General features: G+C 43.7%; 1 protein-coding gene and 2 non-coding genes across 5 annotated transcripts; all 3 read right to left on the reverse strand.

Moving 5' to 3' along the window:
- Positions 1-273: 273 nt before the first annotated feature.
- NUCLEOLIN (nucleolin multifunctional protein) lies at positions 274-12970 on the reverse strand. Of its 3 annotated transcripts, none has more exons than XM_083177464.1 (16): positions 12811-12970; positions 11662-11766; positions 9731-9872; positions 9300-9404; positions 8960-9043; positions 7804-7965; positions 7410-7493; positions 7018-7141; positions 6792-6937; positions 6192-6318; positions 4173-4324; positions 2864-2987; positions 2464-2600; positions 2111-2243; positions 1538-1818; positions 274-1430 (listed from the first exon to the last, which is right to left on the reverse strand). In XM_083177464.1, exons 1-16 carry the CDS (start codon positions 12826-12828, stop codon positions 1375-1377), a joined length of 1980 nt encoding a protein of 659 aa, XP_083033590.1. In that variant the 5' UTR covers positions 12829-12970; the 3' UTR covers positions 274-1374. The 3 variants fall into 3 exon arrangements, with proteins under 3 accessions (XP_083033590.1, XP_083033588.1, XP_083033589.1); XM_083177462.1 differs by having other exon boundaries at positions 9689-9872; XM_083177463.1 differs by lacking the exon at positions 12811-12970 and adding an exon at positions 11985-12009 and having other exon boundaries at positions 9689-9872.
- LOC146065990 (small nucleolar RNA SNORD20) lies at positions 2351-2425 on the reverse strand. The gene has a single exon (XR_014472793.1). It is a non-coding gene; the product is annotated as a small nucleolar RNA SNORD20 (small nucleolar RNA).
- On the reverse strand, positions 9172-9239 carry LOC146065987 (small nucleolar RNA SNORD82). The gene has a single exon (XR_014472790.1). It is a non-coding gene; the product is annotated as a small nucleolar RNA SNORD82 (small nucleolar RNA).
- Positions 12971-16692: the final 3722 nt, after the last annotated feature.

The raw sequence follows: 16692 nt of genomic DNA on the forward strand, positions 1-16692 counted from the left end.
GTTGGGGGTACTTGAGGACCAGGGTTGGGAACCACTGGTCTAGTCTAAGGTGTAAAAACAGCAGTAAGGTTTTCTAACAAACAGGAATAGTCTATTACACATAAACATTACTGCAACATGGGTGCTGCACTTTTAATGTAGCTCATTTCTACTCAGATCCAAAGGCTTTAAGCAGATATGAGCAAAACACATGGAAAGTATATTATATATAAATGCATTCTACAAAACATTGCAGTTTTAATTAAATGAAGTTTAGAATGTGAGGAAAAAAAATTTAAGAAGCATAACACAAGTACACTAACAGACTACTAGAAGAAATGGTCAATTTGAAGGGAACAATTGATTTACTGCAGTAATTAGGCCACCAATAGCCTTGGGCACACACTTCAGCTTATGGCCTCCTAAGGCAGCAAGCTGAAGTGTGCCAAGTCAATTGGTGATGTGCTTAAAGAGCCCCATTTACGGCACAAAATGCCCATTTGAATATCACCCAGTCAGTGTAACTTTCAACTGCAAACTGCCAGAAACCATTTTATTACCCTGGAAGTGTTTAATAAAAGCAAAGGTTTACAATCAGTGGAATTGGGATCCAATCATTTATTGGTGTCCTCAGATTGTAATAACATCTATTTAACATTTGGGTCACTTAACAATTGCACCTTCTTTAGAGAATAAAATGCCCACAATACCACTTTCCTTGCAATGGGCATTTTAAGGGTCATAAGAAGGTTGAATAGTTAATGACTACATTGATGCATTACAGGATTTGTCTGTTTTGCCCATTAGGTAACTAGAAAGACCATAACCCAGACCTGCAGTCATGTACACAATTTAACAAATTGATCAAATGAACAAAGACTAGTGTGCACAAATTTTAGTTTACAACACATATGCCATTAATGACTTAAAATCAAATGTACTAAACACACTTGATAAGTCACCGTAATCGCAGAATATTTGGAAACCATTCTACTAATATGTAACCAGATGAGGTCCTTTAATCTGAAGACAAGCTGCTGAAGCACAAACCATTAACATTCTGCATTTACAGCAAAATACTACAGGATTTGTAGGGGAAAAAAATTGTACAGTGGGTAAAACATAAGTTGACAAGTTCAGGACAAGGTCTCTTCACACACACTCTTAAAAAAAAAAGTCTGTAAGGATAGTCAAGCAGTCATACATCTTCCATGAAATGACGTGTCCAGGTGTTAACAGGAAAAAGGTATGTCTCCACATTGGAATGTCCACATAGAAGGCTCTGCCAATGCTATACTTGTTTGGGAGGAGGGAACACAATGTGCCCCCTGGCCCTCAGAGTCCATTCATTTAAGGGAGATGGCTTGATATTTGGAGACATGGGAATCAAACCGTTCAGTCATCAAACCTTATTTTCTTTCCACCTCTGAATCCTCCTCCACCTCCTCTACCTTAAAGTAGATAAAAAAAAATAAAAACAACACGTTAACACCAAATCAATTTGAACATTTTATCCGAGACCCTTTATCAAATTTCAAACCCAAAAAACACAACTTACCTCCAAATCCACCTCCTCGGCCACCACCTCTGCCGCCAAATCCTCCACGGCCACCACCTCTACCGCCAAATCCCCCACGACCACCACCTCGGCCTCCAAATCCTCCACGACCACCACCTCCTCGGCCGCCAAATCCCCCACGACCACCACCTCCTCGTTGTCCTTCACCCTTGGGCTTTGCAAAGTCCAAAGTAACTTTGTTTCCATCTATTTCACCATCCTCCATTGCATCCTTTGCAGCTTTAGCATCTTCAGCTGAAGAGAAATCTACAAACCCAAACCTGGAAAGAATAAAACACATTTAGCATCTTTTCAAACAATGGTTAAGTAACATGGTATAATCCGATCTTCATTTTGTTTCAAGAATGTCGCAATTGGGCAGTGTAAGCCTCATTTGAGAGCAAACATGCCAAAATATGCGTTTTAATGTTCTTCTCGTGCGAATCCATCTACAGCCACATACATTTGGCTGGACAGTGCTCAGTGAGAAGCTAGAGGAGGGCTCAGTCTTTATGCTAGGAACAATGAATACATACATCTGAAAGTTGTAAATAAAGAACACCCAACACTTACCCTTTTGATGAACCAGTGTCCCGATCTGTAACTATTCTGGCATTTAAAGAGCCGTCAAATGCTTCCTTTAAGGTTTCTTCTGTAGTGTCCTCAGAAAGGCCTCTGACAAAAAGTGTTTTTGTTTGTGCTGATCCTAACAAAATAAATAAATTGTTAGTTTTGTAACATTCTACATCATGAAAGAAAAAATGTTAGACAAGTACACATTCAGCATTAATGGCTCAAGTCCAATAGTATATGCTGGATCAGTACTTGACTACACAGAGAAACCTTAATCTCATCAGAAATTCTCAAACCTACCCATAATCATTTCCAGCAACACCACTGCATAAACTAGATTAAAAGTACTGTACCTCTTCCTCCAGCACTTTGGGGGCCACCTCCCTGACTGAACTCCAGCCTTATTGTCCTGCCTTCAACCTCTGTGTTATTACATGAGTCTAAGGCCTCCTTTGCATCTTCCACAGATGTGAATTCTACAAAAGCAAACCTGTAAAGAAGTTGAACAAGTTTTGCTTAAACATGGTAGACAAGCCTTCATTCCCATATTACACTTCACCCACACAATACTTTGAAGTGCAGATATAAGTCACTAATTTTATGTTCATAGCTTAATTCTAATAAATCTGTAAATCCATATTATAAATACTGGACTATGTAAACATGAGATTTACTATATGTAAACTACATAACCTTAACCTACAAAAGTACTCTAAAATATAAATGAGATTTAATACAAACAAGGACACTTACCCTTTTGGACGACCCTGGTTGTTTTGTGGTATTCTAATGGATGTTGCCTTCTCAAAAACTTCTTGCAAACTATCCTCTGTAGCATTGTATGACAGATTGTTAACGACAAGAACTTTCGCTTCTCCTATAAAAAAAAAAAAAAAATGCATGTTAAAACTAATAAAAAGGTTAAAATTAGGTCTTCCAACAGTAAAATGTATCAGAATTTTTTTTTTAACCTTACCCATAGGGAACAATGTTAAATGTCCCAATTGACCCGATTTTCCATAGGGAACAATGTTAAATGGCCCACAGCGCGCCCGCCACACTTTCCACTCTCCACGCCGACATGGATAGTGGGGGTATGAAAAGGTAGTAGGATGCGTACCGCTGCGCTCGCCACGCTTCGGGTTGACATTGATCGTGGGGTGGCGTTAACAATTGGGGGGGCCATTTCACACTTCAGGGTGCCTATTTGGCCTCTGTGGGCCATTTAACATTGTTCCTTATGGAAAATCAGGTCAATTGGGCCATTTAACATTGTTCAATCGCGGTAATCGCGTCGGTCGCATCGCATGCAATTTTTTTGTACATGTGATGCCCGCCCTTCTAGGTAAAGAGTACCAGTGTACATAGACCTTAACACTTCTTCATCTTCGTATTTACAGTTGACAATTACAAACTAGACATATTAAAAGCATCCAGACATCCTTCTCCTTAGTCGTTTTCTTAGTTTTATTATTTATCGTGGCTAACGTGAACGGTACCCTTTTAGGTTCTATAGTATATTCATCCTCCACCCCACCCCCCACAATCCCATCAGTCATCTATCCTAAACAGATTCATTTTACCCAGCTTCTAATAGCCTTATTACCTTAGCCTTCCTATTTTACTTTTAGTGCATAGTGTATACATACGCGCTTCTAGCTTCCTGTGATATATGTGAAGTCTATCATATTTTTAACAAACTTAATTGACTTTATTTACTAACAAAAAATATCAGAACTTTACTACGGAAATTTTCCAGCACAACTACCAGAATTGGCAAGTCATAATTTCCAACCAATTACCAAACACTAGCAAGTGCCGAGGTCCAAAATGAGTCTCATATCCACGAAGGACCACTACTACATTTGAGAAAGCTAAAGCCAGAAGGTTATTAACTTATTACTGGTTCATTCAATAGATGTGGAGGGTGCAAGTGGGAGAAACCAGGAAAATAAACAAATTTGGTTTCTTGGCCCCTGTACCAATACATCACTATAGCCGTAGTTTCATCCATGTTTGATACTGTATGAGTGCATAGAAATCATTAAATCAAAATACTAACCTGGCGGTGGTCCTGCTCGCTTCGCTCCAGCACTCTGACTCTTCTCTCCAGTGTAGTCTATGAATACCGCACGGCCTTCAACCTCTGCTCCTTGCTTTTCTTCAATAGCTTTGTCTGCATCGGCTTCAGTGTGGAATTCCACATATGCAATTCTAGAGTAGAGCACAGGTGTAAAACATGTGCATGTCATTGAATGTTTAGAAGCATTACTGAAGCCATGCAAATACCCAAGTTCAAGGAGACTTTCCTAACTTCAGAAGATTACCCTCTAGAACACATTTTTGCCAAGTACTCTTCTAGCAGGGAATTAAATGAGAAAACGTGATCTGCATCACGAATGCAAGATCCAAATACTGAAGCTGTGACAATGCTACAATCTCCTTCACTATACAGTTCAATGAGGGTCCCTAACAATAGACAAGATAAATGTAAAGCTATTCAATTTGGCATTAGATCTGTACTTTTGCATTCGATATTGAATTCGATTTACATTCATGGTACATTGTACACATTCAATTTACTGGATCGAATTTGATATTTTCTTGGTTGCACAGTAGATTTTTCGATTGAGAAAAACGGGAGCGCACATCGAATCGAATGCAGTTTAAAAGTGGGTACTTGTGAGTTATCCGGGCTGCCGATTTTGTCCTTAGGTTTAGTTAACTTAAGGACACCCGACCGACGTGATGCCCGCGATTTAGCCCCAAATGGGGGGCCTCGCGTCGGTCGTGGCCGTTATAAGGGGCCGCGACACGATGCCCGCGATTTCCCATAGACAGTAATGTTAAAAGACACGATGGACCCGATTTCCCATAGACAGTAATGTTAAAAGACGCGATGGACCCGATTTCCCATAGACAGCAATGTTAAAATAAAATGACAATGTGAAATTGGCCAATATGGGCATTTCACATTGGATATGTTTTAAAAAAAAAAATGTTTCATGGCCCCCCACCACCGTTAACGCCAACCCGAAGCGTGGCGACCGCAGCGAGCCCGCGAGGGGCAGCGGTACGCGTCCTCCGACCTTTTCATACCCCTACTATCCACTAGGGCGTGGAGTGAGAATAGAATAGTGTGGCGAGCGCAGCGAGCCACCGAGCCCGAAGCGTGGCGAGCGCAGCGAGCCCCGCGAGGGGACGCGGATACCTTCACAGGTATCCGCGTGCCCTTGCGGGCTTCACAGGTGTCCGCGTCCGCTCGCCACGCTTCGGGCTCGGTGGCTCGCCACACTATTCTATTCTTACTCCACGCCCTAGTGGATAGTAGGGGTATGAAAAGGTCGGAGGACGCGTACCGCCGCCCCTCGCGGGCTCGCTACGCTTCGGGTTGGCGTCAATAGCGGGGTGGCGTTAACGGTGGTGGGGGGCCATGAAACATTTTTTTTTTTTAAAACATATCAAATGTGAAATGCCCATATTGGCCAATTTCACATTGTCATTTTATTTTAACATTGCCGTCTATGGGAAATCGGGTCCATCGCGTCTTTTAACATTACTTTCATTACTGTCTATGGGAAATCGGGTCGGAAATCGGGTCCATCGTGTCTTTTAACATTACTGTCTATGGGAAATCGCGGGCATCGCGTCGCGGCTCCTTATAACTGCCACGACCGACGCCCACGATTTCGGGCGCGATGAAAAAAATCGGCAGCCCGGATAACTCACAAGTACCCAAAAGTGTCCTAAAAACCATTTGATGTGGATTTGATTTTGCTTGTAGCCAAAAATCGATGCATGTAACAGATTTAAAGTAGTGGCAGTATTTTTTCTACAGAACACAAGACTAATGTAAACCTGTAAGTTTCCAGATACTATAATATGCACATTTGACAGGTGCATGTACGGTCACATGCATGAAGTAGGACATGTTGCTAGACAGTTGGAACAGATGGGGCTTTAGGAACACAGAAAGCCAAGTCACAACATAACAGCATTTTACATGGGAATAGTTTAGTTAAACTTACGGCCAAGGGAATATTAGCACGCTACTTTGATGAACAATCGTGTAACAACTTACCCTTTACTTGATCCATCATGTCCAGTAGGAAGACGAATTTCTTTGGCATTTTCAAAGATCTCCTGCAATTCCTCAACAGTTGTACTATATGGGAAATTCTTTACAAAGAGGGTCCGTGCGTCTCTCTCTGGGAAATTAAAAAATAAAGGATCATATGAATTAAAAAGTTCAGTAATAAAGCCAGTGAGCAGTTTTTTAACCTGGAGTACAGGTGAAAGAGGGGGAAGGCAATGTCCTAGGCATCTCTAGCACCAATGAGTTGCAGTAGTATCCAGATATCTGGTATAAAATACAGCATAACTGGTGCAATAAGATCTGTATTTATTGAAATCCAGGTATATCTGGCAAAGCACATGATCAGTGTAATCCTTTAGATAATAGAATGTCACCCCTTTTATTTAGAAATGTAACAGGAGAATCATGCACAAATCTGTTATGTTAATCAAAAAAATTATACATTGCAGTTGCACCCAGTTTGTTTTGCAAATGTTGTGGGTACAAAAAGCTTATCAGCTATTAGAGTGTACCAAGGTATGGTATTTAAAACAATCTATGTTGATGGGCCAACTTGTCCAATATTCCAAGGAAAGAATGAAATACCTTTCTTATTCTCAGCATTTTTATTCTTGTCAGCAGTGGAATTTGCTTTCTCCACTTTAACCTCAAAACCAAGAACCTTCTTCCCCGTCAACTTGAGGGCTTTCTCCACCTCATCTGCAGTAGCGAATTCCACATAGCCAAATTTCCTATGGTATAAAAAGATAGGCAAATGAGGTGGTGGTCTAGTACGCCATTCGTATGTTTCTCAACCCCACATCACACTCACCTTGATGCTCCAATACGGACATCCTGGACAGATAAACTCTTTTTGGTAAACGCCTCCCTCAGAGCATCTTTTAGTTCATCAAAGTCCTTAGCGGAATTCAGATTTGCAACGTAAACTGATAAACCTAGTAAGGAAACATTAAAAAAAAATGTTCACACCAGGTGTTAACTAATACTTTCTAACTAATACGCAAACTACTATATGCCTGCAAGTCCAGAAAAGCCGCAGCACAATTAGCATTCTGTATCTAGGCAGGGACACATTTTGACTAGAAGATCAAGGATCTCAAGGAAATGGGGTTAAATGGTAACTGGCAAATATCAAAGCTTGCCTAGGAATATCACTAACATACAGCGGTGATTCAACATGCACACAGTAGGTTCTTTTTATACCTTCACTTCGCTGTTTCTTTGCTTCAGGAGCACCTGTGTTTTTGGGCATTTCTTTTTTACGCTTTACAGACTCCGCTGCAGTGTCTGGAGTAGAAAAAGGAAATAAGTAGTGCATACACATTTATATATTATACTTCTGCACATGTAAAAATAGCTAACATTTCTGTAAGGTATGACATTAAATTAAGAACTTTCATATCAGATCAAAGAACTTTAGAATGACTGAAAATTGGATAAAACTACTATTCTATACATATCAGGAAACAAAATATGCTATAATGCAGTCAACTATCAAACAAAAAATAGTGCACGGGGCCATGAGGTCTCACGATGAGTTTGGGGGGGCGGGGGGCAAAGACAGACAATAGTGTGCAAATATATTCTTTAAACTTACTTTCGTCATCATCTTCATCCTCCTCTTCATCATCATCCTCGTCGTCATCCTCCTCCTCGTCGTCGTCATCCTCCTCGTCATCTGATTCAGCCTTTTTAACAGGAGCAGCTTTCTTTCCTTTAGCTACAGGCAATGCTACTTCCATTACTTCATCCTCAGAGTCTAAAAATAGTGTTCAAAGCTTTTACTTCAGTTCTAAATAATCTAAAGCAGGTATAATAGCCAATGACTTTTGCTACTGTACTGTCCAAGTCCAGCTTTGCACCTATATTCAACGGTCCTCAACAAGTGAAGAGATGCTGGACAAGGGGCAGCAGTTTTGACATCAAAAGGTACAGCGGCAGTAACCAGATGTGTTTCTCATCTGATTATCATTGCAGCTTTAAGTATGGATGTTGACAGAATAACTACTGTAATACCAGTTATACAAGAACTGGATCCCACATTAATAGTTTGTTCTTCCCAATAGAACTAAACCAGTGGTATCAAACTCATGGCCCTCCAGCTGTTGTCTAACTACACATCCCAGCATTCCCTGCCACAGATTTTATATAATGGATTGCTAAAACTGTGGCAGGGCATGCTGGGATGTGTAGTTCCACAACAGCTGGAGGGCCATGAGTTTGACACAAAGGAAATAAACTATGAACACTTTTGTTAAACAAGGCAGCCATTTTGGAAACCGTTGCTATTCTATGTAATTCAACCCTGTCCCGGCCAGATTGAAAGTTAAGGTGCCCATACACTGAGCCAATTTCAACGAATCAGCAGTTTGTTGTCCCCTCAGATCCGAAGTGCGGTGCTGTGCGCATCGGACCTGCTGGCCGTACCTCCCTCCTTGCAGCTAGCAGTGACGCATGCAATTCATCACAATTGTGATGGATCGCGGGGTATTGGTTGGCCGTACACTGCTGCGAAACATTGCAGCAGTGTATAGGCACCTTTAGTCTAAATACAAATCCGTTTTTGGAAATAAAAAAAAATAAAGTACCATAATTATTACACACAGGACAGAATACTAGCAGAGTTCCTCCCCATTTTTAGAAGGGAGGAACATCAAAAAAGGTAGCATTCACTTATCAAATGCAACAAAGATATAGACTATCTTCATACATAAATAGTGGGATTTCACAGGTAATCTACAGATTATGCTCACCCTCCTCATCTTCAGAATCTTTTTTTGCTGCAGGCTTTTTGGCAGCTGGTTTCTTGGCAGGAGGGGCTTCCTCTTCAGACTCATCTAAAAAACATTAAGGTCATAAGTAAAACCAAAATTATATTGTGATAGAGCATACTGCTGATGGAAATAAAGTCTTCAGCTAGCCAAAATTGACTAACTGGATATATCTGTTAATGAAACTCTCCATAGCACATCAGGTGTAGTTATCATCACATGTTATTCAGGATTAAGTCCCAAAATATTCATCATCTGTGCCAACACTATACCACGTTCGTTTTGTTCCAGTTCAAGTCATATATTGAAGTGTTAAACTTACCATCTTCATCATCCTCGTCATCTTCCTCCTCCGATTCATCCTTTTTAGCTATGGGTTTTTTGGCAGCTGGTTTCTTGGCACCCGCCTCTTCTTCAGATTCTTCATCTACAGGAAAATAGTCCACATTTAGCAAGATCCTTTAATGCCATTTGTTACCAGAGCAGCTATTGCCTACAAGCACTGTCATTCAGCCATCCGTGTTAAATTTATTGTGAGCAAATAACACATGTACGCTTAAATAATTTATACTGCACTGATCTAGTGGAAAAATTGTGAGAGAGGGGGGGGGGGGGGGGGGGGGTGTTTGCAAACAGCAGGTTAGAAGCTGCTGAAAACCACCAAATATTTTTCTTTAACACTAAACTACACTGAGTCCAATCTCAACATACCAGACTCTTCATCTTCACTGTCCTGCTTCTTTGCCCGTTTACCATTCTTTGCTCCAGCTGGAGTAGCTCCCTTCTTTCCTGGGGTGATTGCAGGCTTAGCTGGAGTGGCTGCTTTCTTCCCTGGAGTTGTTTTAGCTGGAGTTGCTGCTTTCTTGGCTGGTGTTTTCTTTGGAGGAACTTCTAACTGTTGAAGTGGAGAAAAAGTAGACCTTCTAAGCAAGCACAATCATTAAAATTACATTGTGTACTCTGATTGCACCAAGAGCCCCTAAAAAAGACAGTTTCTTCTGGTAAAAACAAAAAGGCCCCCGTTCACATAATGTTGAGCACTGTAATGACTACACTTAATAGTCAACCTTAAGCCCCTTTACCTATCAAGCTAATCTTACACTAAAGACAGGCATTTTCACCATCGCCCCTATTTCCCCAAGTGCAATAAAAAAAGCATACATGTTCTGCTTTCACATTGCAACGCTGGGTCTGACGCTTTCACACTATTATACAAATGATGACTCGGGTTTAAGCCTTCTTATAGCATGGGTCGAATTGCCAGGTTGGTCAACCTGGGTTATTCAGTTTGGAGCTTTCAGACAGCACCTCGACACAAGGCAGCCAGGCAACAACCCAGCAATCACCAGGGTTTTAGTTGCATAATGAAAGGGATATAGGAGACAGTATGATAATAGCGTTAGGCACACAGATGAAGCCAGGCTCTGATACCATAAGCGCTCCATCCAGTGGATGGCAAGAGCTGGCAGACATGGACGCACAAGCATCACATGCCCGCACATCCACTGCTGAGAATGGGGCGTGCACGCGTATCTGACGGATTGCTAGCAATCAGCATGCCAGAAGGTGCTGATGAGCGGCTCCATCTGTATGGATGCTTTTCATTTTAACAGGTTTTAACCATTGGAAGGAAAAAAAAATTATATATAAATAACTCAGTCAGCATTTATGTAAAGAATGGAGAGTCTTAACCGGACAAGGCTGCGGAAAGAACTACATTCAGTGTACTAGACAGAATACCATTAAGATTGCCATGTAGAGTACCCATTCCTTATTGCAAAGTAGCAGACAATCTGGCGTCGTATCAGTTTCATGGAAATCACATACAATACTCCACAAACACTTCCATTGTATCAAGCAGACTATACTATGAGGATTGCACTGCATTTTTATGACCATCGGAATAAGTCCATTTTATGCAATGTAGAAAGCCCTGAGCACAGGCGATTTAAGGCAGTATTGTTGGCTAAATGGTTGCTGAGCGACCAACATCACCCATGTTTTTTTTGTGCACCGTGGCCCATACATTGCTAAGAGGATGCTCCCGCAGACAACACTTAATGATCGAAGGAGCATGTGCCTACCATTACGGTTAAAAAAAAAAACCTGCTTTCAAAATAGAATCATACTTGCCTACCTGACCCTCTCCATGCGGGAGAAAAGGCTCTGTTCCTGGACTTCCCTGGTAATGTATGATTGCCACCACCTGTGGGGAGTTAGGTAAAGGTGTTTCACCACAGGTGCTGGCAATCATACATTACTAGGGAAGTCCAGGAACCAAGCATTTTCTCCTGCATGGAGAGGGTCAGGTAAGCAAGTATGAATAGATGTTAAAAAAAATACATTTAAAGACAGAATTGCTTGTAACTGTCAGCCAAAATCAGTGAGGAAAGTGATACACTGAAGCAATATATTGCTGAGAGATATTGAGAAAATTGCACCGTGTACACACATTACGATTCATGTAATCTGTGAAAAAGCAATAAATTCATATATGTGTAAAATGCCATTTTGTTCAAAAATACATTGTTCCTTTACCGTGACATAGGAAGTAGTGTGGGAAATCACAAGCTGAAGCTAACCTTATTTTCTTACAAAACCACATGGGTATTCATTGCCTAACATTGTAGTGTGGGCAGCATGGCAACTTTATATGTAACACAAGATAACACATGCTGCATTACCTCTTCTTCACTGCTTTCTTCTTCCTCCATTTCTTCATCCTCCTCACTATCTTCCACCTCTTTTGGAGGTGCAGCTTTCATCGGTTTACGTAACATTTTCGCTCCCTAAGTAAAAAAAAAAAAAAAATCAAATTAAAAAAAAACACAAAAAAAACTTACAAAAAGTTAATCTTTGTGGCAGTGTTACTTTTATCGATTACTTTAAACACCTGTAGTAACTTTTGCAAACCCCAAAGCATTGCTCAGTACATAAGGGTTATAGAAAAAAAAAAAAAAAACTACCCACAGCTTGGCACACACGTGACAATGAGCCTGAGCCTCACCTGTCCTACATTAAGATAACCCGATCATTCACGCAAGGCCTCACCCCAGGTGAGAGCGATCCTAAAGTAGTGCGGTCAGGACAACCTGTGCCCACTCAGCACGCTTCCTACACGTGTCCTACCGCGGCCCGTACGGACACCCGTTCTCTTACATGCCTGGCCACGTGGGGAACCCGATCCGTTCCACACGTGTCCCAATCGTTTCCACAAACACACACGTGCAGCAACCACGCGGGTTGGGAGGCGTGCGTGAGGGGGGTTGGGCGGAAGTTAAGACGTGGGGGACGTGCTCTCGTGGGATCACTCGGCTCGCGGGAAATAAAAATGGCGCCGGTAAGGTAATTCCCCCAACCCCACGGGGAACTAGGGCTAAGCATGCTGGTAGCTGCTCTACCCAGGAAGCCCCGCCACCTTCCACAGCCCTGTTTAAGACACAAAACTGAGGAATGACTTATGACAGAACCGACCGTGGATTACGCCCACATGCGTAAAAAATTCGCGAATGTGCGCGGCCTCCCGAACAGAGCGTGGAGCAACCCCACAACCGACGCTCCCACGCAGGAAACCGCGGAGCCACGGGGCCCGGTGACGTCACTGTCGTTCACCGCGCGCTCCATACACAGCGCCGTAAGGCGCATGCGCAGCGGCAGCTCCCCGTCGAACGAGGCCGCGGCGCCCGCACAACGCTACCCGCATTGCGCGCACGGAGCGTACAGACAATATTGTCTGTACAGACAATAATACGAAAACGTAGCACTGTGATTTACCGAAAATAAATAAAAAGATGGTAGGCCAGCTGCCCCTATTATCCCCGCATGCATATTACCTTAGCTAGTTTCACCATGTCGGCTGCGGTGTGTTCCCGAGGATGGAAAGGTCACGTGTCTGTGTGCTGTTCTGGAGGACACGAGATGGCTGTGACACAAAACCGACTGGTCGCGGGGCTCTAGAGAAGGCGCTAATAAAGACTATGCGTCACGTGCCGCCCACCGACCAATCCACTGGCGACAAGATGTACAGTCCCCGCCCTGCACTCTCCCTGACTCTGTGAGCCTGTGCGAGAGACCCACCAATCACAGGCAAGACACCGGCGTGGAACGCACTCGGCTAGCCAAAGAGAGAGCGCGGTCCGCATCGGCCTATCAGGGAACAGAACACAGAGCATGTTGTGGCCATTTTGGGTGCATTTAACACGTGGTTCTCCCCACTGATAAAATGGCCGAGTATCATCTGCACATGTTGCTGGCTATTGCTGTCTCTCTGGCCGCGTTTAGCCGGGTGCCCGGTGTTATCTCGGGGGGAACGTGTTACCCATCTGCGTGGTTTAGTACTCCTTACGTATCTGCCTGTTTCGTTTTGAGCGCACTCCGTGACCGGAGTGCTCTAGTTCCAGCTTCAGTCCCGGCTCGTTTGAGAGACGAGTGCTGGCGTTATAATCATTACATCCATGTACGGGTGCTGTACATGCTATCTCTAGTATGATACTGTACATGCTATCTCTAGTATGATACTGTACGTAATACATTTCCCATTTATTATCGTTGTTACATGCGACAACATACCATCTGGTTCCATAGGTAGAAAGCCTGTTAATACAGGGAGGTTTGTGAGTGATTCCGAGTAATATTCCATTCTCTATTTAATTAAGTTTTATCATGTCTAGCGTCATAAATGGAAATACGCTCTATATAGCACATTAATAAAATATTGCTGACAACTACGCAGTAATGAGACCTTTATTGTGTAAAAAGATGTACACCCTAAGACACATAAGATTGTCACATTAGGGCACACGTTAGAAAGACACTTGGAAATGTACTAAGATGGTAGTTCTATTTCACATGGGCTGTTGCTATGGGCAACCAATCAATCTACTTATTTATTTAACACCATCTATAGGAGACAGGATCTGATTGGTTGCCCATAACAACATTCCATGTGAAATAGAACCCCCATCTTCATAAATTTCCCACACACTATTTACAAGGTATGCGTACTAGGGATTGCCATTGTTGCTATTACCATCGATAGTGCTAAACTATGCAATGGATGGCCATTTATATTTTTACCTATCGAAGGTCATCCATTTTGTTTCACTGATTGGCTTGCAGGCCAATCAAAACACAGGGGCGGTGCTATTCTCTGTCCTGGCACTTTGAAAAACAAAATGGCAAAACATCGGTTTTGCTGTGCCATCGATGGAGGAAAACCATCTGGTTTTCCCCCATCAACGGCAAAAGTATTCAACATCGGCCATAAACCATCGATGATTTTGAATCCTCAATGGACGACGGCCATCCCTAATACATACAGATGACTGGCATTTGGAAAACTAACTGCCTGCCTGCCCACCTCTGCCATCTTCTACCCACACTCGGAGACAGACGCTAGAAGTCCTATTTGAATTCTTGAGTCTGACAGGGAGCACAGCGCTGCAGCTGGGAGTGCTTAGCGCTGTGCTTCCTGTCAGATGCTAGAGGTCAAATATGACCTCTAGCGTCTGTCCCTTACAAAGCGAGGAGTCAAGTGTGCAGGGGAAGCAGCAGGGGCTGCGAAGAGTGTACATCAGTAGGGGCGGGTGGACAGACGGGTGAGCAACAGTGGTCGAGCCACCCGGATTGCTCAGGCGAGCTACTGGTAGTTTGTGAGCGAAGGGTTGGCAACCACTGCATATTGCCTGTGGGACCTCAAACATTGGCCCTTATTCAGATCTCATCGCAGTACAAATTTGTTCTCAAAATGGTCAAAACCATGCACACTGCAGGTGGGGCAGATGTAACATGCAAAAAGAGTTAAATTTTGGTGGGGTGTGTTGAAACTGAAATCTAAATTGCATTGTAAAAATAATGCAGCCAGTATTTACCCTGCACAGAAACAAAATAACTCACACAAATCTAACTCTCTATACAGGTTACATCTGCCCCACCTGCAGTGCACATGGTTTTGCTCAAATTTGTACTGCGGTCAGATACGAATAAGGGCCATCGTTCCTTGGATGCCGTATAAAGAATGGAAAAGTATTTTACCAGTTCTTTGTAGGAGCGTGGTATTAACCAGTTGACTGCAATCTCCAGATGTATGATGTGGTTGATGCACTTAGGCAGAAAGAGCTGGCTGTTAGGGTGCCAGTCGGGATCCCGACAGGCATTTACTTGACGTCGGGATCCTGACTGTCAAAACACAGACAGCCAGGTTCCCGACGGCCACGGCTATTCTCCCTCGTGGGGGTCCACGACCCCCATAGAGGGAGAATAGAATAGGTGGTGAGCATAGCGAGTAACCATGCCCACAGCGTGGTGAGCGAAGCGTGCCTGCAGCGTGGTGAGCGCAGCGTGCCTGCAGCGTGGTGAGCGCAGCGAGCCCGCAAGGGGTGTTGTTGCGCTCGCCATGCTGTCTTGAGTCCGGCCAGTCGGGATCCCGACGTCGGGCTAATGACTGTCGGACCCCTATACCACACCCGGCTGTTATCCACTTGGGGAGAGAGTGCTTGTGACCACAATGTCCAAATGCAATCTCCAGATGTATATTATGGTCAATGTTCTTGGACACAAATAGCTGGCTGTTATCCACTTATGGAGAGAGTGCTGGTGGCCACGATGTCCTAATAGAGGAAACCAAGTTCAATACAATGTTGTGGTGGAAAGCGGAAATTATATGGGTTTAAGGCTGGTTCAGACTGCAATTCTCCAGTAATTGAAAATGTTCAATGGTAGGGTTCTTTGGCATTTGGAATACTAACAACGGTATAAAGTGTAAAATTGAGAATAAATAACTATTGGGTTATTTTGTGGAGCTACAAGTACCAGCAAGCCTCTACCTCATGCAGGGAGTTGGAGAACCATAAGTCCCAGCATGTGGGACATTAAATGGCCCGCTGAGTCTTGCAGTTCTGCAACATAGTAGACAAATAAAAAAGACACACCCTGAAAAATGAAAATTTTATTCACACTATAATCATCTCATATATTTAGCCAGATCTGTCACACACCTGTGTGTATAACGCTGGGCAGAGTTACAAGAGTGATTGACAGTGTTATACACACAAAGTGGTGCCAGATTCTGCCTTAGGAGACCACCCCCCGCCCAATGTTATACACAAACCTTCCCCCTCTAGGGAAAAGACTAGCGTTATACACACCACCACACCTTTGGAATACACCGCCCAAACAGGGCTACAGCACATGCCCACCATTACACACCACAGCCTGCACCAACAACAATGAGCCCCCCCCACCCCATGCCGCTAGCCCCCGCCTGCACGATGAACACACTGCTGGCACCCGCTGCCGCTGAGACCCGCCACGGACACACTGCCGCCACCTGCCACCGCTGCCGTAATGTGCGGAGGCCCTGCACGTGGGTCTCACCCCCACCTCCCAGTGCCGCGCGCACCTCCCCTTCCCCTTCCATGCAGCCAGGGAACGTCATGTGAGGAGCAACTGAGCCTTATCACCCACCCCTTCCAGCCGGGGTAAAACTCGGTAGTAGAGGCCCTGTGATGCTGCCCAAACCTCCACCCCTGCAGCAGGGGAAGGTTATGTGTGCGCAAGGATTGGAGCTATCGCACTTTTATGAGCAGCTGCTACAGCCTCCCTATCCCTGCCAGCAGAAGGAAGACGGTCTGCACACGGAGCAGACCACTATGCACACAGAGCAGACCACTATGCACACGGAGCAGACCACTATGCACACGGAGCAGACCACTATG

The sequence above is a fragment of the Crinia signifera genome, chromosome 3 (genome assembly GCF_055691185.1).
Source record: "Crinia signifera chromosome 3, ASM5569118v1, whole genome shotgun sequence".
Taxonomy (NCBI): Eukaryota; Metazoa; Chordata; class Amphibia; order Anura; family Myobatrachidae; genus Crinia; species Crinia signifera.

What these genes read in the sequence shown, in the direction of transcription:
- NUCLEOLIN (XM_083177462.1), bottom strand. An exon ending in GTCCGTATTGGAGCATCAAG is followed by an intron (nt 6,938 to 7,017) that starts GTGAGTGTGATG and finishes TTTATACCATAG; the next exon opens with GAAATTTGGCTATGTGGAAT. An exon ending in GCGAGCAGGACCACCGCCAG is followed by an intron (nt 2,988 to 4,172) that starts GTTAGTATTTTG and finishes TTTTTTTTATAG; the next exon opens with GAGAAGCGAAAGTTCTTGTC.